Raw genomic sequence first — 23,362 nt, forward strand, 5'->3', positions numbered from 1 at the left:
CAGCTTTGTCTTAGGAAGAGCAGTGAGGCTCCATCAGCGAGGGGAAGGACTGAGTGTGCCTTGTGGATCGCTGGGGTGGAGCTGGTGCTGCTCTGGGATAAATGGGATGTGACTGCTGGAGGGAGTCCAGAGGAGAGGGCCATGGAGGCAACTAGAGGGACAGAGCCTCTAATGAGGAGAGGTCCTCTCCTGTGAGGAAAGGCTGAAGGACTTGGGACTGTCCAGCCTGGAGAAGAGAAAGCTTCAGGGAGACCCAATTGTGGCTTTTTAGAGTCTTTTAGTACTTAAAGGGGTTACAGATGAGCTGAAGAGGGACTTTGGATAAGGAGGAATGGCTTCATGCAGACAGAGGGCAGGGCTGGATGGGATATTGGGAATTAGGAATTGTTCCCTGTGAGGGTGGGGAGGCACAGGGTGCACAGGGTGCCCAGAGCAGCTGTGGCTGCCCCTGGATCCCTGGCAGTGCCCAAGGCCAGGCTGGAGGGTACCACCACACAGAGGGACTTGGAGAAACCTGGGACAGGGGAAGGTGTCCCTGCCCATGGCAAGGGGAATGGAACTGGGTGATCTTGAAGGTCCTTCCCACCCAGACCATCCTGGGGTGGTTTTATCACTGCATTCACTCTGGAATCTCTTCCATGTCCACATCAGGGACTGGGGATGTGCAACACCCAGCACAACCCCCACTGCCAGCTGCTGTGCTCATCTCTCCTGCAGCTCCCACCTCTGGAGGTGTTGCCTGGGCACTGACTGTGTGCCACAGCCCTGTCCCCACCCAGGTCACAGCGCTCCAGGAGTGCCTGGGACCCGCAGCCCCATCAGAGCTGTGTGGTGCCAGTGCCAGCTAACGAAGCTCCCCACATGCTCGAGCCAAGAGATGACATTGCACAGACAGTCTAGGTCAAAATAAATTGCTTTCTGGCATTCTGAGATTATCTAAACCTTCTTTTTCCCACGATGAAAGGGAATAAAGGCTCTTGCCTGCTCAGGAAGAGCCTGGAATACCATTTTCCCTGAGCCACAAGAGCTTATTAGGGGTGAGGGTAAACAAAGAGATCTGGGGTTAATTTACTCAGGATGGGGATGGGGGAAGAAGAAGCTGCTGGATTTTGAAGTGTGCCATTCTGGTGTCAACAGCAGCAGGCTGCTGGTGTGGCTGCCAGGGCTGCAGAGTCTCTCCAGGGCATAGATGGCAGCCCTGGGTGCTCTCGAATGGCTCACTGATCTCCTCCATCCCTTCCAGCTCCACAGCTGTCCCGTGTCTCTCCCGGCAGGGCTGCAGGGGCTCTGACAGCCCTGGCTGCTGGGGGGAGGTTTTCCCCAGCAGCGTGGCCTTTCTCCATCCCACTGTTGTTGTGCTGCCCAGCTGACATTGCCAAGGCTCCTTGCTCTGCTCCTGCTATCTCTAGCAGCCAGGGCACTTTTGGAGCCAGAGGATGCAGGGTGTTTACAGAGCTGGCAGCTCTGAATCCACCAGCAAATCCCATCCTGGCTGGATACAGCTGTGGGCACCTCTGCTGGTGGCACTGGTGTTTCCCTTCTCTCTGTTGAGGTACAAAACCATACCGAAAAAGCAATTTATCAGCCTCCTTGTGGACTAAAAATCATTTAAAATTTTAAAGGGAGTGACTCCTCTAGGACAAGTGGCAAAGTAAAGTAAAGGTGGGGATTTTCTCTGAAGTTTCACAAAATCCTCATTTTTTTTATAGAGTCACAGAATGGTTTGGGTTGGGAAGGGACATTAAAGATCATCTCATCCCAACCCTCATGCGATGTGCAGGGACCCATGACTCTGACTGCTGCAGCCAGGTGACAGAGAAGATTCCCAGGCCTTGTTGTAGAACAGAGAAGTTTGCTCTGCTGGGTTTGGAAACTGGAGGGAGATATGGAGACAAAACCAGATTTTTAAAAAGTTCTTAAGACTTGAAATGCTGACAATTAGCCATAGTGGAAACATTTTTTTTTAAGTTCCATGTTACTGCAGTCCATGGAGAACCATGGCACAAAGGGAGAATTCCTTATTCTTTGCTCTGAGCTTCCACGCTGTGAAATGAATAAAATCCCTCCTTCCTCTTTCCTGAGATTTTTTTCCTTTTTCCCCTGGTGTTTCTTCCTGTTTGTTTTTGTTCTGTTTCTCCCCTGCTTCCCCTTTTTCCTGGGTTCATTTTAGCAAGTGCTTTTCTCTTGCTTGGGAATTGAAGGAGAAGGGGCTGTAGCTTACAGATAAATCTTTAGCTCTGCACAATCCTGCTGGGGGGCTGCAAGAGCAGCTTGAAGGGTGTTTGTATCCACTGGAGAAGGGCTGACCTGCCTTTCCCCCATGGAAGGAAACCTTTGACTTCCAGAGGAAATTTGATGCAGAACTGAGAGAGCTTTATCTATGGAAATACCTTGTTATAGCAAAGAAAATAAATTTTTTAAAAATATTTCCCCCCCGCCCCCAACACCCCTTGCACCCAGTTTTAAAAGTTTTTCAGATTCTGTGCTGCTTTAGTGGGTGGGTCTGGGCTTCATATGAGGGGATGGTGGCTCTCTGCACAGAGCAGGGAGACAAGGGAGACAAAACAATCCCTGCTCCAGCTGGGCACCAAGGACAAATGATCCAAACCTCAGCCCAGGAGCACAAACACTGTGGGCTGGAGAGAGAAAAACAAGCAGGATGGGACTGCCTGGGCTAAAGCTGGAATGGGACAATGAATTCCAATGTGCAAATGGAGCAGAATTAATAAAAGTGAGAGACCCCATGACCAGGTGTCCATTTTGGGACCATTTTGGTTGATCTTGGCCCTGGCTGGCCTCTTGTGCTGCCCAAGGTGGATTCATTAAGGAGATCCTTTTCATAAATCGCTGTTTTATTCTTTAGCTATGGCTCTGCTCTAGGCCAGCCTTCCCAAGGCATCAGTAATAGCACAGCAGCTTTGCCTGCTGCTCCAGCTTCTTCCAGCTGCCTGTGGGATTCCTGAGGAGGAAAGGCCGCACTTCCCACCTCCTTTGTAGGGCTGTGAATACCTGTGTGTGCTGGTTGGACAGCAAACATCTGCAGTGTACCCTGCGTGGCAGGAGCAGGAGAATGGATGGGATGCCTGGTCCCTTGCCAGGTGAGTTGGCAGGAACCTGCACATCACTCCTTGAAATTCTCCATGGGGTTTGATGGATGCTCAGGCTCAGAATGTTTTGGGTCTGTTTAATTGGCAGGTTTTGATGAGAGGCTCTCACCTCTCCCTAGGGAATTTCCAGGGCTGGCAGAAGCCGTGGGGGAACAATCCCTTGAGTTCTTTTGTTTCTGAATTTTGTGTTTGGAGCAACCATTTCTTTATCAGCTGAATTTTAAAAGGGTCATGCTTGGATATCCTCATGCAGTGGTAAAAGTTAAAACTTGGCTTTTCCTACCTCCACCTTGGGCAGATGAAGCTGTGTGAGAAACAAATCCTTAATTTCATTCCTCGGTATCTGAAAACAAAAACCTGCTGGGGGACTGAAGCTGAAAGTCACCTTTTTGGGTGGACTCAGAGCTTCCAGACAGAATCCCAGTTCTCATCCAAAATTAACAGAGAGAAAATTTCCCCAGGAAATAGTGACATGGACCTGAGAGCATTAAATTGGAACTCTACGCCAATTAATAGCCAGATAATTACAACCCGTCCCCTCCTTCTTGCTGCTGACTTCCCCATGTAATTTTCTTTTAATTTTTGCTTAATAGTCACTCAGGAAAGAGGAGTTGCTTGCATTTGATATGTGCTAGACTCAGCAGTATCAGACTGATGTCCTCCATGCATCCTGGACCAGCCTCAGGGTGTGAGGAGTGTGCTGGAGGGACTGATGGTGCCTCTCAGCTTGTCAAGGGATGGAGAAAATTAAGGAAAAAGGAGGTGGGGGAAAAAAGTCAGGGCTGGACAGAAAAGGCAAAATGGTGAGTAGAGCTGGATGCTGCCTCAATGGGATCACATATTTTCCTCCCTCTTCCCCCAGGCCATTACTCTGCTCTGGGTCTGTTGTAACAGCCAGAACCCTCTGGTCTTGCTCATTTTCACATCTGAAAATGCAGAACTGGCATCTTCTTCACCCATAAGAGTGGCCCTCTCCCTTGCAGAGGGAGGCAAGGCCCTTGCACAGGGTGCCCAGAGAAGTTGTGGCTGTCCCTGGATCCCTGAAATGGAAGAACCAGATTGGAAGGGGCTTAGAGCAGCCTGGGACAGTGGAAGATGTCCCTGCCCATGGCAGGGGGTGGACCAAGATGGTCATAAAAGTCCCTTCCCACCCAAACCATTCTGTGATTCTCTGATTCCATGCCAGCCCTTCCATAAAAGGCAGAGAAACTCCACCAGCCAGGCTCTGCCATCCCAATTCCAAGGAGGGAAGAAGAAAAGAAAGCAGAATTGCAGACTTTCATGAGCATTAAATTAAAGCAGAGCACAGGGTCTGTTTTGGTTCCCAGGCACAAACACAAAGTCTCAACTCTCCCCCTGCCTGCTCTCTGATAACCCCACAGGCTAAGCTCAGCCTGGGGCTGATATGTAAAAAAGAGGGAAAGAAAGAAAAAAGAACCAACCCTGTGTAGCCTGGTAAATGTAATTTCAGGTGTCTTGGCCTCTCTGGTTACTCCTGTTCCCTGGCTTCCAGGAAATTAATGCTGCAGAAGGAAAACCCCAAATGCCTCAGTCACATTACTCTGGACGTGGTGGGAGCTGGGGGCTGCTCAGCAAACTCACCTGTGCTAGACAGTGGGTCCTGCCCAGGGAACAGGGATTTCAGGGAGTCAAGGAGTGCTCTGGCTTGAATCTTTAAAGCTCATGGTGTTCCAGACCTCCTGCCCTAGGCAGGGGCACCTTCCAGGGTGCTCCAAGCCCTGTCCAACGTCCCTCTCAACATCTCTTGAGCCCTTCAGGCACTGGAAGGGGCTCTGAGTTCTCCCTGAAGATTTTCTAGGCTGAACAATCTCACTTCTCTCAGCCCTTCCCTAAAGAGTTCCTTCCCTCTAATCACCTTCATAGCTTGCCCTTGGACTGGCTCCCAAAGTCCTATCCTGTCCCTTATCCCGGGGCAGCTCCTTTACTGCTGCTCCACAGGGTTTGATGCCTCTCCCTGCTGCACTTGTTAAGCTAATTAGGTAACTCCTGCCAAGACACACGTTCATTTAATGAGTATGCTAATTGGTATTGACCAACGTGTGGCAGGCACTTTGTCACGTGCCAATTAGGAGTGCCTAAGAGCTGCTCCAGAGCCGGATCACATCTCCAGGTGGGGATCCAAGGAGATGCCCAGGCAGGGCCTGGCAGGGGTGGGGTGAGTACAGGGAACCTGGGAACCAGCCCTGTAATCATTCAATCATTCAGGGCTTGCTTGTGACGGATTGATGTGATGGGTATCAACCACACAGAGCCACCAGGGCAGTGGGAGGTGGTATAAAACTGTGGCATGCCCCAGGCAGAGCCAGGGCAGACCAGGCAGGATCACAGCTGTGGAGGAGTCCAGCTGGTGGCAGGGCTCGGGAAAAGCACAAACCCTCAGCTACAGCTGCTGTTGTCCCCCTGGGGTGCTCTGTGCTGGCCCATCCTCCTCCTACAGCCCCGTTTCACCCAGTGTATCAAAAAAAAAAAGTGAGTGTTACCCCTTCCCCATGTACTCCTTCCCCAGAAATGTTCTGCAAAATGTTCTCCTTCCCGTTTTTCATTCTGCTGTGCCGGCAGCTGCTGGGATGCTCTCGTTTGTCTGGGGTGGTTTATTTATTGCCACCATGAATTAATTTCCTTTGGCTAGGAAGGACACATCCTCTGGGACTGTCTGTGTGCTGGAGACCATGACTGCATTGGTGTCACTAAAGTCCCTGGCTGCTCCTGGCCTGGCACAATCAATCAAGTGGCGCCACTCAGGCCCCTGGTTAACGAGGGTGGCCCTGGGATCTTTTCCTAAGAAGGAGCCCAGGCGTTGCATGGAAAAGGCCACCTATTTCTCTAGATGGTTTTCTGGAGTTCCTACCTCCCTCCCACCCCAAAATGGAAGCTCCTGCTCCTGCCTTCTGCTGTGGGATGGGCTGAGAGCTGAGCTAAAAAGCCAAAGCAGAAGTTTGTGCTGGTCCCTCTTGACTTGGCCCAAATTCAGCCTTTTTTTCAATGAGAACAGCCCTCAACTTCTCCAGGCTGTGCTGCTGCCTTGGCACACATAACTGGTCCTGGAGCACCACAGCAAGTGTGAAGGAACAGGAGCTGCTTGGGTTTATGAGCTATCAGGAGCACATTTCTCAGAAATACACTGACCTAATCTCACTCCTATTGATTTTGAGCTATATTTGTACACACACATGGGGACAGACAAGCGCTGCTGAAAATACAAAATCCTGTACTCCTGTAAGGCCAAAAATTGTTTCCTCCAGGTTTGTTTTCAAGCTTAAATGTGAGTTTTTGAAACAAAGGAGCAGGCAGTGAGCTTGACCCAGTTTTTGGTGGGTCTGTGAGATGAGTCCCTATCCCCAGCCCCTGCCAGCCCTCAGGACTATGGTCCAGGTTGTATTTTAAGAAGGTGCTTCCTTCCCAATCCCAACGGTATCCAGCTGCCCAAAAGCATCACTTTCTGTTATTACTGCCTCCCTCCCTGGATTATGCAAAGTGGGAAGAGAAAAAGCCCCAGGAAATTAGGCAGAGCAGTTTATCTGACAGGCCAGCGCTCTCCCAGATAAAGGAACAAACAGAGTTTGTCTCCTGGTCAGGGTGACACTTTGCCACAAAAGAAGTGCAGGGAGAAGTTAATTAAACTCTGAAGAAGCCATTTATTAGGAAAGAGAAGTAAGACATGGCTTTTCTTCAATACTGCAGAGAGGTTCATTATAGAGGAAACCCATCCTTTAGCAGTTAATAAACTATTTTCTCCCACCTGGCTTTGAGGGATGGCTAACAGAGGGTCCATGGCTCATTTTAATGGGCACTTTTCCAAGGTGTCCATGGCCCATTGGCTAAAAGGGTTTAGAAAACAGCTGTTTCTGAAAACCAGAGAGCTTGGCAGGGCTGTAAACAAAGGCAGAGCCTTTTCTGGAGCATTTTCCATTTGCCATTTCCATTTCCAGTGCTTCCGTTCTCTCTTCTGCTGGGAACTGCTTCCATTCTGTTCTGTCACTGGAAAAAAGGATTTTTCTTCAGTTCATCCCTCCAGTGAGAGAACAGGAGCCTTCATCAGTGACAGCCTTTTCCTGCTGAGGCTTAACACTTTAAAGAATCCATTGCCACTGGATGTATATTTTAAAACAACAAAAAAAAAACCCTCACCCAAACCTGATTTTAGATGATGGGGCCCAGCAGCTCTACATGCCCAGAACCTCCATGCTGGGAAACCCTTTAAATCCTGAGTTTGCTCCCTGCTGCACTCAATTTACTCTGCTAACTCCCTCCCCTGGGGTGGGAAACTAAAACCTCTCACTCTCCCCAAGCTCTGAGATCACCCACTTTCACAGAGCTGCAGGAAAACACTGCAGTTAGAATTCCAGAGGAGAATTTACAACACATTTTAAGAGACTGCTTGTTTTAGAGAGTCTTTTTCTCATTTCAGCTGGTGTTAGGTAGGCTAAAATTCAACAGCCTTGTTGTCTATGAAGCCACTGTGCCTGGTGGTAGATGTGACTTTGTCACCTGAATCCTCTACCCTGTGGAGCCTTGAGAAGATGCTTTTGCACTTAGTGATCATTCAATATTGAAAGACCTTTTCTTGTGCATCACTCCCCTGAATCTGGGGAGTCCAGGTGAGTCTCGGAGAAAATAAAAATAGAAGTGAGATCATTTGACGGCAATGCTTAGATAATACCAAAAAGATTAAAACACAGGCAACCTCCAAGAATGGGAAAAGGAACTTATGATATTTAGTGAGCAGATAATAAAACAGCAGATGAAATTCAAGGCTGCTAAATGAAAAACAATTCACAGGGGGAAAATCATTGGGCTCTGAACTGGCTGTTACTGCTTGGGAAGGAGATCTGAGAGTTGTGCTGGAAACATCTGTCAAAATGACACTGCTGGTCCATAGCAGTCCAAAAAAACCAGGGAGGTAAGAGAGGCAAAATGGGAAACGTTATTGTGCTGCTTAATGAATGTCTGGTATCTCCTGCCTTGAGCAATTTGTGTGTAGCCCACAAAAAATGGATGGGAAGAAGCCTAGAAAATTATCCACAGAAGGCAAGGATTGATAAAGGAAGGGCCAGACATGAAATCATTTGTGTTGTAAAGAATTTAATTAGCAATGATGGCTTAACTCAAGAAACACTTGGAATCAGGAGAATCACTGAATCCCAGAATGGTTTGGGATGGAAGGGACCTTAGGGATTATCCAACTCCAACCCCCTGCCATGGGCAGAGACACCTTCCACTGTCTCAGGTTGCTCCAAGCCCTGTCCAACCTGGCCTGGGACACCTGACTTGTTGAAGTCCATGAGGTTCACACAGTCCCACCTCTCCACCTGTCCCTCTGGATGCCACCCCTTCTATTCTAGATACAGGGAAGAGCTCGAGAAGCTCCCAGAAGTGAAGGCAAACTCTTTACCCAGCAGCCTGTTAAAAAGTAGGACTTATTGCCACAGGGAATTTCAGGTATTGGAGGCTTACATAGACTGGGAAAGTGGCTAGATATTTTCACAGGGGGGTGGAAAAGGGATGAAATGGTTGTTTCTCCCCATCCTGTTCCATAGCAGTTGGTGTGAGAAGACAGAGGCTCAGCAGGGCCTGCCTTGCATCCCATCCAGTTGGTGTCTTGGACTCTGCCTTTCCCACCTTCATCCAGAGCCTCTGAGCAGCTTCCTGGGGATTCGGAGTGGGCAGAAACAGCCTCTGCCACAGCTTTGTTAGCCAAGCACGGAATTCAACTCATTATTTTTACTGTGAGTATTTACACTGTGTGCTGAAGGCGCTCACGGTGTTTTCCCTCTTGCAAATCCATCGGGAGCGGCCCCTCAGCCTGCCTGGCTGCCCAGTGCCCTCTGCCCAGGGGATCTGTGGCATCTGGGTCTGCTTCCCTACCTCAAAGGGACCCAGCCAGGGTTTTGCAGGCACAGCACCCTGGGAGCTGGGAGGTGATGCTTCATTCCTCAGCAGAGCCTGGCTGCTGGGTATCATCTGCCCAATGGTCCCCTTTATGCCCAGGCAGACAGGCTGAAATTCACAGCCACCGCTTACCAAAGAATAATGAAACATTTCTTGAGATGGCAATAAATATACCCTGCCATGACAGCACTCACCAGAGCCTCTTCGATCCAGGGAAATGCTTTAAAACTCAGCAAAGTGGGAGTTTTTTGTTGTTTTTTTTTTTTCTTTTAATGCCTATTTACTTGCTGGTTGCAGCTGCCCTGGCTGCTCCTAGTCAGGGTGAGGGGAGCATAGATGGGGTTTGTGGTTCCCTAGGGAACTCCAACACTGGCCCAAGTGGCCCTGTAAGGCAGAGGATGACTGAGGAAAACCCCTTCTCCCCAGGCTGATAGAAAGGGACAGTTTGCAGCTGCAGGGGTTTGTTCTGATTCAGAGCAGCTCTTTCCCACCATGAGGAGGTGATGACACCACAGTGTGCTTTCCACACAGCCAGCTTGGCTTCTTTGCCCCAGGACAGTTTTCCAGCAGCGAGGGTGCTCAGTGTGGCCTCTTGGTTGTTGGGCTGATACAGATTGCAAAGAAAAATCATTAAAAAAATTCTGGGGACAAAACTTCTCTCTGAGGGTCTCTGGGCACAGCCAAGTCCTCTTGAGGCAGCAGCAGGTCTGACTGTACTGGATGCAAGCTACTCTGTGCTGGTTTCCCCAGAGGGCTGGGCTTCCCTCACTCCATAAAAGCAGAATTGTGACATCCAGGAGAGTGCCAGGGACTCATCCTGCCTCTCCTGCTCTGTGGAAAACCAGCCTGGAGCCCAGGCATGGTGGCTGAACCCAGTGCCTCGTGCACAGGCTGAATCCAGGAGGAGATGGGGACGGGGCAGCAGCAGGCTGGGGGGATTTGCTGCCTCTGATCTGGTGAGAGCCTAGGGACAAGCACCCTGGGATGAAACGCTCCTGGAAGCCCTGGCCACAGAGGGAAAAGGAGGTGTTTGGTGGCAGAAGAAAAGCTGATGGTGGGGAAGTGATGGATCTTTCAAACCCAGCCCCTGGATCAGTCTTGTTGCTGTGGTCACTTTAAAATGGATCAGAAATAAAGAAAAAAGTAAAGTGCTTTAGCTCTGCAGTGGGAACAGGCAGCACGGAGCAAGGGGAGGCAGGAGACATCAGATGGCAGCAACCAGCAGAGGAGATTGACTTAATGGGATCAGCCCTCATTTTGTTCTTATTATCAGCACCTTGGGAGTGCAGCTTCTCTTAATTAATTCCTTTGGTCTCTCAGACATGCAGCTGAGGCCTGTGTCCCATCAGTGGCCTGTGGGCCAGGACAGGCAGGGAAGCACCGAGGTCCCTGTGCAGTCAGTCAGTGCCAGAACCCAAAATTGTTTGGGTTGGGAAGGGACCTTTAAGCTCACCTCATTCCAACTCCCTGCCATGTGCAGGGACATCTCCCACTAGACCAGCTTGTTGAGAAGAGATCTTCTTAATCTGGCTGGGAAAGAGTGGCTTTTCCCACAAGACACTTGTGGAAGATCCCAAAATCAGCATCTCTTTTAAATGCATTCAGTTGTAATGTAGAATTCTTTTGCTGACTGCATAACTGGGCTGAAACACAGCCAAACCTGGCTCTCCCTTCTCCTGCCATGGTGTGGCCACCAATTCACTGGCTGCTGGAGGAAAGGGCCTCCCTCAGTCTCCCTTTGATGGTTCACTGGGTTTTTAATGTGGAGCAGGAAAAAAGAAAGAAAGAAAGAGCTCAATTTATGCTCTTGGTATCACTCAGCATTTTCTACGCCCGTGGTTAAGTTGTGATTGCTATCAAGGCTATCGAAATCTCCAGAGGCTGAAAATCAAGGTGAAAGCTTGCTTTCATGGATTATTTCCAGTCACTTTTCTTCTGGCTCTGCTAAAAATAACACAGGAATGGCTTTCTTCGAACATTCCTATTCCCTCCTGGCTGGAACAGAGAAGGTCAGGAGTATGAAAGTGAGCAGCAGCAGGGGAAAGGAGTCACAGCACACTCTTTGCTTCTGTGGGTTTGGATGAGATTTGTTTGCTGGTTTGTTTGGGTTTTTCACTTTGTTCTCAACCTGATTAACTTTCTCTCTGCATTTCTCCCCTTTAGCCCATGGTGGGGAAAGCTGGGTGTTTTGGTCCTACTGAAGCAGAAAAACATTGCTGGTTTTAACCATTTCTCTTTAAAAATCTGTGAGAAACGTCTCCAAATCTAGATGGGGATGGCAATATTGCCTCCACTATTTTAAGATCTTTATCCAAGACCTTGAGCTGATGCTGTGCTGTGTCTCTTGTGTCAGGACAGCCGACCTGGTTTCCCTTGCAATGGTTATGGATTTTCTTAATTGCTGGTTAATTGCTAAATTTCCTGCACCTTTTTATTCTGCAGTGTTTCATGGGATCTAACAGGAGATAATGGTACCCCAGGAGACAGCCAAGGTGTTTTCTCAGGGTGGTGTCCTGGATTGTAAGATAAGTGTGTGCTCTATCCCCATCTGTCAGAGGTGGGCAGTTATCTTCCGTTCATTGGACAGTTTTTCTTTATCTCTCCCACAACCAATCTCCCTCCAGGAGATCTCTTCTGTTAATAGGTCATTAATTATTAATTATCTTCTGTTCATGGCCACTGAGTGTCCCTGCATGGCTGAGAAAATTCTATCATCCCACTGGGAGCTGCTCCACCCAGGGCAGGAGCCCAGAATTCCTGCCTGGATATAATCTGACCTGGGAACAGCACAGCAGCCTTTGCTCCTTGCATTCCCAGAGGAGCAGCTTCCTTCCCCCTGCATTCCCAGGGGAGCAGCTTCCTTCCCCCTGCATTCCCAGAGGAGCAGCTTTCTTCCCCCTGCATTCCCAGAGGAGCCCAGGCCCATCTCCCCCAGCCCTGGAGCTCCAGAGGAAAACTCCCCCCTTGTGCAGGATCCTGCTCCAGCAGAAGCACAGCTGGCACTGCAGGAGGGCTGAGCCACCCTGGGATGGGACTGCTGCCACCACCCGGACACATAGGGGCCAGGGCCTGCTCTGACTCTGGCAGTGCTGGTTTTCTGGGGTTATTTTGTACTATTGCATTTGTATTTTTTAAATTTTCCTAGTAAAGAACTGTTACTCCTATTCCCATATCTTTGCCTGAGAGCCCCTTAATTTCAAAATTATAATAATCCATAGGGAGGGGGTTTTCATTTTCCATTTCAGGGGAGGGTCCTGCCTTCTTTAGGAGACACCTGTATTTTCAAACCAAGACAGGTGGGCATCCAGGAGAGGAGAACTCCTGGAGGCCACTCGAGGAGGAGATCCCAGTGCAAGGCAGCTGGAGCAGGAATTCCTGCAGTGGCTTGGCTAATGAGAGCCTGACTGCAGTGCTTGGATAGACCTCGGGTTAATTAGAGGTGGAAACATCCTTTCATTTGCAGATAAAATGCTTTTTCTGCTGCTTTGCTGCTCGCCCTGAGCTGCCACAACAGCAAGGGGGAACTCTCAAGGGGTCCCAGCCTTCTGGGCCACCCCAAAGACACCCAAAGAGCTGACTCTCACACAGAGGAGATTCTCCCAAGAGAAATTTGTCCCCGTGGAGCCAGGAGAGCCCTGCTGGTCCCACAGGAAGGCTGTTGTGGGGATTTCTTTGGGTTGGTGCCAATTGCAAGTACCAAGTTGCTTTGATGCTGGGTTGTTGATACAAGCACAGGAGTTTCTGCCTTGTGTCATCCCGACTTTTTCAAGGATGGCTTTCCAGAAACGTGGCCTGGGACGGAAGTCCTGGGAGAATAACCTTGGAAAAGCAAAAGGAGAAATGTGTGCTTCTCCAAGGGCTGTGGAACAAACCCTGACTCAGGCAGGGCTTCCTGGAGAAGACATTTCAGGCTTCTTTTCAGCTTTCCAAGGGGGGAAAAGCCAGGGCTTTCCCTGTTCTGGGAGAAGGGTTTAGGTCTTGAAGCAGAGTGCGCAGATGTATAAGACAAGGGTGTTAGAGGGTGTTAGAGGTGGTCCAGGGGGAAATTAAAAGGGAGCAACAGCTAAATCCTGAGGCAGCAATAATCCCTTCAGCCCAGGAAGGCACCAGCACATAACCCAGGGCAGAGATAGCACCATAGGAGAGCATTCCAAGGCAGCTGGGAGTATCAGGTGGGATACCAAGAGCTCAGGTTGACTTTAAAAAGGTTTTTTTTTAAAAAAAAGGCAACATGTGGAAGCATTTGGCAAAATTCCTACTGAAAGAGAAGATTTCTTTTTAATTTTTAAAAAATTTATTTATAATTTTCTTTATAGATATGTGTATAGATACAATCCAGCAGCTCTGCCAAAACTGTGATCCCCTTATTTTTCAAAGGGGAAGAAAGCCTATAGCACACCTGACAGGTAAAATAAAGCAAATGCAATGCTGTATTTTTAGGGGCATGGCCATCATGAAGAGTTAAGCTGGAATATGTTCCCAAAGATGAGGACCAGACAGGCATGTACAGCATGGAATCCTCAAGGGGTTTGTGTTGGAAGGGACTTTAAAGACCCTCCCATTCCAGCCCCCTGCCAAGGCCAGGGACACTTTCCACTAGTCCAGGTTGGTCCAGACAGCTGGATCCAAAAGTCTGCAGTAAAATTAAATATCATTGTCTTGTGATGTAGTTCTCTATCTTGTTCTTAGACCAGGAAACTTTATCTTCATAATAGCTTTTATCTGCCATCCTTTTACATTTATCAGTTCTCAGCCCCTAAGCGAGGAGGAGCTCAGCCCCGACCCAGAGGCTCGTGCTCACATCCTGCATGTGTAAATAAATAATCCAAGCACTGATGGGATGGCAAAGGCCTGGCCTTGAGGGGGTGTTTGACCTGAGATCCTGCTCAGTCTATGTGGGAAATAGTAAAGGTAAGATGATTTTCAGAAAGCTGGAAAAGCAGGCCTTAGAGGCAGAAAGAGCAGAGAAACTTAGAGCTAGCTGCAGCTGCAAAGTCTGAAAGTAGAGAAAGTTACAATGGTACAGCAAGCAAGGACTTTACAGCTTGGGTTTTAGGCTTGGCTAAGAGAGCAGGAAAATACGCTTAGCAAGGTAGTAGAAGGTTTTAAGCTTAATAATGAATTATTGTGCATTTTTAATAGAAAGAAGACAAGCAAGCATTGTGTGAAGCAGCTGTACATGTGCTTTTAGCCATTGGCTAGAACAATTGTCTGTAAGCTTTAGCAATGTGCTATTGGCTAGAAAGTTTTTAAAATGCTCTGTAACAAAGAAATCTTTGGCTGCTGCTGGCTGAGCATGAGCTTTTGCCATCTTCCTATTGTCTCAGCCATGTAATGAGGCTGATGCTGCAATAAAAGCTCAAGGATTGTACCCCAGCAGTCCTGTCCTGTTAGTGGAAACCAACTGCAAACACAAGTGAGCAGGGAGCCAGCAGCAGCCCATGCATCAGCTGCAGTGGTCCCTCCAGCTGTTTGCTGTTCCTTGCTGGAGCCTGTGACTGATCACTGGCATCACCCGCTCTGGCTTCCGCGCTCTGATTAGATTCCTGCAGTTCTGGGAGAAGTGGGAGAATAAATAACAAATCCTGAGGGCTGAATAACAAGTGCCTCTGCTTGTGCCAAGGGGTCTTTCTTTGCATGCAAAAATGAGGAGTTACCTGCTCCTGCTCCCCTCTGCCCGTGACTTTTCATTGGTGTGATGGCTCTGGGGGTGTTATCCCTCTGGAGCTGAAAGCACAGAGCTGTTTGGATGTGCAGTAGCCAGAAGAGCTGGCAGCATTTTGGACAGAGAGGTTGACATGAAGTGTTCAAGGATGGAGCTTTCAGCAGTGGAAGGTATCCCTGCCTGTGGCAGAGCGTGGAACAAGATGAACTTTAAGGTCCCATCCAACCCAAACCATTCTAGGATCCAGCCAGCTCAGAATCCACTGTAGAGCCGTTAGGCAAAGGAAAAAAAAAATATAATAAACCTCGGGGGAGGGGAGGGGAGGAGCCCGACCCTAAAACTTTTTTGTTCTACCAGTTAAATAAAGAACCAAATCTGATCAGCCAGGTAGCAAAATTAAATTAAGATGAGGGTTTGCTCAATGCTGCTGTTTTTTTAGCTGGGTTTTTCTCCCTGTGCACACAAAATGCCACTGCTGACATAGCTCTGGCCATGTTAGCAAAGGCTGGGGGTGTGTTGGGTTGTTTTTTCCTCTGGTGCTCTCTGCCTGCTGCTTTCAGCTACTGGGATGGAGTCAGCTCCTGCGTCACCCCTGCTCTGATGTCCTTTGAAAGCCAGCGGTGTCACCTTTTCAAAAGTGAGTGTAAAGCTGGAATTCTACAGCTTTGCTGAAATGCTGGGGGAAAGTGGCAGGAAGGGTATGGGAGACAAATTGCCTTTACCTGCCCATCAAAAAAAACCAAAAAAACAATCTGGTCCCCACAATGCCAGCTAGCTATGTTGGGGATGTGGTGCCATGCTGGAGTTTTGGGGTGGTTGCAACCAGGTTTGCCCTTTTTTAAGGCTGTTCTGCATGCTGAGCATTTGCAAGGGCAGTGCTGGAGGTACCAGTGATGCTTGTGAGGCAGCCCAAACCATCCCCAGCCCCTTCCCTACCAGAAGGGAGTTAAAAGCAAATCCCAGTGTCTTGCTCTGGGCTCTGTGCACAGAGTGTTGCAGGCTCCTTCTCCCTCCTATTTGATTTCCCTACTACCACCTTCTTATTTTCCCTAAAGACTTTTGAAATATTCCGTTGATTTTTTTGATCCCCTCTACTTTTGAAAAGGCCACCAGGAAGGTCTTGTCAGCAATTTAATGGGGAGATAAAAGAAGATGGGGAAGGGGGATTGTGAGTGGAGGGAGAGTGCCTGACATCTGCACGGGGCTAATGTGTGATAAGACAGGAGGGCTGGAGGAAATCTGCTGTGCTTGATCTCTCGCCAAGGCAGGGCTTGGGCCTGATGGCTTTAAAGCCAGGTCCATGTGGATGGAGCCTGGCTTGCCCAAATCCCTGGCAATGCCTGAGGATCAGGTAGATGGAGGCCTGGGGTCCCGCTTGCTCAAGTTAAAAGTCTTTTCTGATTGACTTCAAAGGGCTGTAAAACCCAGATTATCTGCACTGTCCGTTTTCTCTGAGGGAGATAAAGAATGAAATAAATGAAGCTGCTGCTTCCACCCTGAGTCCCCAGAAGATGGAAAATGCTTGTAGGACCAGCCAGGCGCTTGGGGGTGCCAATGGCCTTCCAGAAATGTCTGTGATCCACCCAAACCTGCACATGGAGCAGGAACTAGGAAGAGCCATTTTAGTTACTGAGCTTGTCAATTATTTGGTTTATCTCAGCGTTTTTCCATTCCTCCAAGGACTTGGGGCTGGAGCAGCTGGTTTTCAGTAACAACCAGGCAAGCAAACAGGGAGATGTTTGGGTGCTGCTTTGGGGCTTCGAACTCCCTTTAGCTCTTCTGAAATTGAGTGCCAGTGCTCCAAGTGCTTGGTTTTGTACCAGGTCCCTCACCTTGCCCCCAGCCCAGCATGGATTTGGGGGACACCTCCAAATCCAAGCTCAGTTTTGCCACTTAGGCCCCATTTGGGGTTTCTGTTGGTCTCCTTCTGCAAAGTTTTGCTCTGTGCCAGAGAAAAACCCGATGACAAAAGCTCAGCTTTTGGGAGTTTTCCCATGGGTGCAGAGGTTTGTGTGCAAGGAGAGCAAAGAAGTTGTAGTCGAATTCACAGCATCCCCTTTTTTTGGTCCAATATAGGATTTTTATTTTTACTTTTTTTTAAGGACAGAGAAGACAATGATTAGGCACAGAAATCATTTGGGCTACTGCCTGTGTTAGAGCTAACTCTCCATAAGAGATGCTGGCTCGTATGTTTCTTTCTTTCCATCCACAGGTGAGAATAACTTCAAAACCTAAATCCAGTACAGAAAGGCAGAGAGGGAGAGGTTTAATTGTCCCGACTCTGCTGCAGGCTGATAAGCTCCCATTGATTTTCTGTAGCCAAGTCTCCAGAGTGAACGTGGGTGATGTTCGTGCAAGTGAGTGCCTGAAAGTTTCTCCCTCCTCAGGTATTCCTAATTCTCTATTTCCTATTTCTCATGGAGAGAGTTTGATGCTTCCTCCAGTAAATGATCATTTGCAGCACTAATTTTTTAGGGTTAGGGGTTTTTTATGCCTCCTTTTCACCCTTTCTATTGGCTTCCTGTGAACTTCCCTCCAGGGTAGGGAGAGAGGTCTCAGGGAAAAATGTCCCTTCACCAAGGTGTATCCCTCAATCTGAGGGAGCTTCATTTTCACCCATCTGTTCCAGTGCTCTAAATCCCTGCCTGTTTCTGCCTGCAAACTCAGACAGAGGGAATAACACAAATAAAGGCAGTACCCAGCCGGGGATTTCCCAAAAACTTGAACTATTTTGTCCTGGAGAGCACAAAAATATCCAGTTGATTCTATATCTGTTTATTTTGAGGGTTTGCTGGAAAGAAAAATAAATGAACACAGGAAGAAGGGATAGTCCAGCAAGTTTTTGTGCATTTCAGAAGCCTGCAAGCTCCAAAAATTTTGGATGTCTAGCTGGAACCTGGCTGCTTATCTCACCTGAGCCTCCAAACCCACTGAGACTTTTTTTCCATCAGTGCTAATTATAAAAGATTGGTTTGTAGTGATGGAGAAGTGTCCAAAGGAGCCAAAAAGGAGCCAAGCAGCATTCAGATGGGGGGGATAGGAAGAAGAGAAAGCCCCAACCCCCCTGGAGATGTAATAGGCTTAGTGGTCCTGCTTGACACATGTCAGATGAAATAAAAAAAACCCACAACAATGTTTATAAGAAGATTAGCTCGAACACGGTGTAATTTCTCCAGGGACTGGCCATGTTTGAAGCTCAAACCACCAACTCCCTGAGCCTTATCAGAGTAATGAATTTCCATCACTTTGGGCCATTAAAAATCCTCACGCCAGCCCCTTTCCCCACCTGGAACATCTCGGATTTGGGGCACATCTGTGGGGCTTGGTGGGTTTGTGCCATGCCCCTCTCGCTGGCTGGAGGTGCGGCGTTGGGAGTTAACTTGCTGGAAATAACTGGATGTGACTGTCTAATATGTGGCTGCCATCCCTCCGGGAAAAATCCCTGTCTCTGGGCAGCAGATTATCCTTGGGCTCATTACAACATTGTTCCCAAACAAATCCCCCAGGCTTCTGCCTGTAATCACTTTTGCATACGTGTGGGCAAATATCCCTGCAGCCGTGCCCGCAGGTGGGGACGGAGCCAGAGCCACGTGAGAAATGGGAGAAGGGATGTGGCCACAACCCCAGCTGGAAACCACCAGCACTGACCACTGGTCAAATTTCAGGTTGTAGTCAGGTTTAGTTTCCCTGAAAACCAGTGGACATAGGGTTTGTTGGCCTTTTGGTTTGCTAAGTTTATGGGGGGGGGGGGGGGGGGGGTTGGGTGGTTTTTTGTTTGTTTGTTTGTTTGTTTGTTTTTAAGAAAAGCAACTAAACAGCAGGTGCAAAGCAACCAGCTTTTAAAAAATCAGCTGAAATTCTCAGCAGGTTATCAGTTATCCTATACTTCCTGTGGCTGTTTCAGCATGGTGCCAACAGTGCTTGGTCCCTGCAAGCATTGCCTGGGGCTACGTTCCTTCAGCCCACTTTTCCCAGGAGTGGTCCTGTGCTAAAATCCATAATTCTCATGGTTTTAACTCATATATTTTGGTCTATCAGAACCAAGAGACAACAGCCAAGTGGCTCTCTGATGTCTGCTCGTTAACAGCGGGGACATGCTGGAGATGGTGCCAACCCCAAAAGCAGGATGGTCACCTATAGCCAGTCCTTAGCGCCTGTTTGGGGACCTCTTTGGTGATATTTTGGGGGCAGCCTCTGGGGAAACATGTCAGGGGACTGGTGGGGTTGAGGTCTTTTGAAGATGCTTAGTGATGGTGATGTTTGTGGGGTGTGGGGTGAGGAGTTTGTGAGATTTGGGATGTTTGTGGGATATGAAGGGCAGGCTTGTGGGACTCAGGGAATTTGGATGGGATTTGTGATACTTGTGCATTTTAGTTTGGAAGGTCTGAAAGAGCTTGTGGCATTTTGAAAAAGCCCAGATCCACACTGGAGCAGCTGCTGGGGGAAGATCCCTGTATCCCACTGGCCCATCCCTGGCAACCTCCTTCCCTGGGATTGCAGCCACCCTCACTTGTCAGGCAGAGAGGCAGGAGCAAAGGTGAGGAACCCCTCACCCTTCTTCTCACCCTTTCCCCTGCTCTCCTGGCTGTCCACAGGGATGCATTTCCTGCTGGCCCTGCAGACTCCTATGGGGAAAGCCATGCAAAGGGCTTGGAAGTTGTCCTTGCTTTAAAAATCACTTTTGCTGGAATTCTCCATGGGCAGAGTGCCCTTGCTAGAGCAGATATTTGGATTGGGTGGTGCTCTGTGAGAAACTCCCTGAGAGATTTCTGCCTTTACCTCCTTTCCATGACTTACGGTCCTCCTCCTGCCATCCCCCTGCTCCACACAGTGAGGAAATTTTTTATTTAGCAAGGGAGGAGCTGTTAAGGGAGATGGATGATGCATCTGTGGTTTAAATACAGGAAAAAGGGAGAAAATACTCTTCTTCCTTCTTCCCCCCTCCTCCATCTCCCTTGGTGGGCTTGGACCTACATCCCCTATTTTTCATCCAAATGGAACGGTTTATTTTTATCTCTCTAGAAAAATAAGCATTGAAAGTTCCAAGATGGATCACCCACGTGCTCATCTTCCAGGGCTGCAGGGGAAGGAGGCTGTGGGGATATTGTGGCCGAGAGGAGCACGAAGGAATAAGTCAGGTATATGTGTGGAGCTGAAGGGTGCCTGGACCATCCATTCCCATTAGGGAAAGGTGCAGCACCATTAATAATCATTTTAACAAGAGCTGGCCTGAACCAGCAGGGCCAGGCTGCATTTCTCAGAGAGAATTTTGGATTAATAAAAGAAATAACACCGTGCATACAAATGAGAAGGGGCAGCGGGGCTCGCTTCTCCCACCTGATATTTATTATTGCTTCACCTGCCTTGAAACAGGAACATTTATTTAGCTAACACATATTAAGTGGGTTGTGCCTGCTGTATTTCCTTTCCTACCCCAGAATCCTTGGGTGTGAAGCTCCAAAAATGCTGGTTTCTGAGCAGCTGTAACCCTCCCAAGGAGGAAAGGACCACCTCACCTGGTTGAAAGCATCCAACCAGCAGAAATCCCATATTTTCAGGGGGGGTTTACGTATCTCAGGAGCCTGCACAGTGAGGCTGGACTTGGCCAAAACTTCTTCTCTTTTTTCCCAGGGGCACATTCTTTTCTGGTTGGTGGGGTTTTTCTGTTTGTTTGGGGGTTTTTTTGTTATTGTTTTGGGGTTTTTTTTTGTTTGTTTGTTTGTTTTCCCCCCAGAAGTTCATTCTTTTCTGGAAAATGATTTTCTGAGGGGTTTTTTTTGGGTTTTTTTGTTTGTTTGTTTGTTTGTTTGTTTGTTTTTTCAGGAGCGCATTCTTTTCTGGAAAACTATTTTCTTGATTTTCTGGTTTTCTTTTTCAGGAGCTCTTTTTTGGTGTTTTTTTTTTGTTTGGTTTTTTGGTTTGGTTTTTTTTTGTTTGTTTGTTTGTTTGTTTTTTCCAAGAAACTCATTCTGTTCTGAAAAATTCTTTGGTTTTCTTTTCCAGGAGCTCATTCTTTTCTGAAAAATCAGCGGAGCACAGGTTCTGGTGGTGGAGCGTGGCTGCGTATTTTACCCATAAACCCAAATGGTTTGAAATAGACAAGGCATTCCTTTTTAAAAGAATAAAGTAGAAACCTTTGGGGTCTTTTATGAAGCAGCCACCAGGAAGAAAGTTTTTAATCTTGGCGATTTAAGAGGGATGGGGAATTAGCTTTTAACCAGCCACTCCCTGCCTACTCGATTTTTTAGGGAAAAAAGCAGCAAGGCAAAGAGCCAAAGCTGAGATGGGACTGGGAGTTGAATAAACTGCTGCAATCCCCGCCCCAGCTGTCTTCACAAGGTGCTGGGGATGTGAGAACGGGGAGGGACAGGAGCTCTCCCTGCTCTCACATCATCCCTGCTCCCAAATTCTGCCACGGACCCCTGGCATTGGTGCCACACGGGCCAGGGCAGGGATATGGGGGTGACAGCCAGAAGATCCTGCTGGTGGGGTGGGCTGTGACACCTGGAAGTGCCACTGCGGAGGGCTCAACAGGGCAGAGAGGCAGTGTAAAGTCCATTTACACATGAGGGTTGTGGGTGAGGAACCTCTCTCGGTCAGGAAAAGGAGAAGGAATGTCCCAGGGAACTGCTCCTGCCCTGGTGGTGCCAGGCTCTCCTGGGACCAGATCCCTGCCACCTCTGTGGGCAGGCTCGTCTCAGAGACAGACCCCTAGCTCCACTGAGGAACTTGGATTTGGGTACAGTTTGCATGGTGCTGCTGTCACTTTCCAAAGTGAATTTAACCAGTTTGTCCTCAGGAACCTGTGGGGTTTTAATTAACAACGAGGGAAAAAAGAGTGAGAACACAACATCAGCTGGACTCCTGCTATGTCTGACACCTTCATCTTCCCCTCCTGGGGAAGCTCTTGGCCAGGCTGCCTAGGGAACACGTTTGATGTTTCCTTTTCTAGATGGGCAGGGATAAGCGATGATGAGCACAGGGAACCACCCTGAGGTGACAGACCTGCTGGGACACGCACACTGGGGCTGGTACTGACAGCAAACCCCTTATTGCAGGTAAAAACTGGATCCAAGGAGATACCTTCTCCTCATTTAGCTGAGCCACTTCAATCCTCTTTCCAGGAAGATCCTGTCCTGTGGAACTCCCTTTGTTTTGCAGAGACACTCACAGAACAGCCCCTTGCAGCCTTTGCCCCAAATTCAGAGGATCAGAACCATGGAATGGTTTGGCTCAGAAGGGACATAAAAAAATCATCTTTTTCCAAGCCCCTGAAAGGGCAGGGACACCCCCACTAGACCAGGTTGCTCAGGGCTTCATCCAGCCTGGCACTGAGCATTTCCAGGGATGATGCATCCACAGTCCCTCTGTTCCACCTGTTATGGGGATTTGTTGTGGTCTCAGCACAGATTTCCTTTAAAAGAAAACAGAGGGAAAAGCCAACAGCAGGGGCCAGGCAGACAGGAGGGGGATCCCACCTGCCTGTTCTCCTTAGGAAAGAAGGAAAAAAGTCAATTATTGAGATTTAGGTTTCCTCTCTGGTGATCCACAGCCTCCTGCCTCGCCTGGCTCCCGCAGCTCTTATCTCATACCTGCTCTTTCCATCTTGGGGAGGTTGGAAATTCGGCTCCATCTGGTTCTCCCTGATGGAGAGATAGTCTATCACAGGCCAGGCAGGCGGGCCTCTGCTAATTCATGGTAATCCCTAAATCCTGGGGAGGTGGGAGAGACGGAGTTGAGTGCACAGAGGTGTCAGACCCACCAGGAAAACTGCTCGCCCAACAGGGCATGGCGGAGCTTTGCTCCCCTCTGATCAGCTATTCTTCTTTTCTATAGTTCAGTAATTAGGTACTAGCACAAGAGTCTTTCTCTTCCACAGCTGGTTGCCGTAATCTGGTGAAACCACTTATGCCACCAAAAGAAAAAGGAATTTTATTTTATTCTTCAGTTTTAAGGGGAATTAGAGGTGAAGTTTTCGAGAACAGCTTTGCTTCCCTTCTGCCTTTCCTCCTGTCATCAACATTTTGATTTAGAGATGCCAAAAAGCACCGTTTCACTTGGACAATTTACCACGCTTAATCTGGAACTTTCCTCAGTGCTTTCATCCAGTCAGTCAAAACTCTTCATCTCTCAGCTTTGCAACATAAAAATATCCTTCCCTTTTTTTTTCTTTTTAAATTTGTGAGTGTCATTCTTCAGCACCAACAACGAGCAAGAGCAGAAAACATCCAAATTGTGTAATTCCCATGGGAAATTGCATTTGAATGGAGAAAATTTTCTCTTTAAAATGTTTAAATTAAAAAAAAATTATATATATTTATATTTAATAAATATTTGACTAAATAGATAAAAATATATAAAAATATTTTATATATTTTAAAAATATGTATTTTAAATAGCTTTTATATATTTATATTTAATATATATTCTTTATATTTATATATAATATATATTCTTTATATTTATATATAGATATATAATATATACAATATATAAAATGTATTAAAATACATATTCCCATATATAAATATATATAATGTATTTACATAATTATTTTTAGAATGTATTTATAAAATATATAAATATATAATGGATAAATATATGTTTATATTTCTATATTTATATATTTATAAAACATATAAATATCTACTTTAAAATATTTATATATTTTTTATATATA

The 23,362-nt window shown here is 47.7% G+C and overlaps 1 protein-coding gene across 1 annotated transcript in view; it reads left to right on the forward strand.

The window, feature by feature from the left end:
• LOC144246640 (uncharacterized) overlaps positions 1 to 19,740 on the forward strand; it is a 140,134-nt gene extending 120,394 nt beyond the window's left edge. Inside the window, exon 6 of the mRNA XM_077784812.1 lies at positions 19,705 to 19,740. Within this exon, the coding sequence (XP_077640938.1) occupies positions 19,705 to 19,712 (8 nt within the window). The 3' untranslated portion in view covers positions 19,713 to 19,740. The remainder of the gene's footprint in view (positions 1 to 19,704) is intronic.
• Positions 19,741 to 23,362: the final 3,622 nt, after the last annotated feature.

Source organism: Lonchura striata, chromosome 7 (assembly GCF_046129695.1).
Source record: "Lonchura striata isolate bLonStr1 chromosome 7, bLonStr1.mat, whole genome shotgun sequence".
NCBI lineage: Eukaryota > Metazoa > Chordata > Aves > Passeriformes > Estrildidae > Lonchura > Lonchura striata.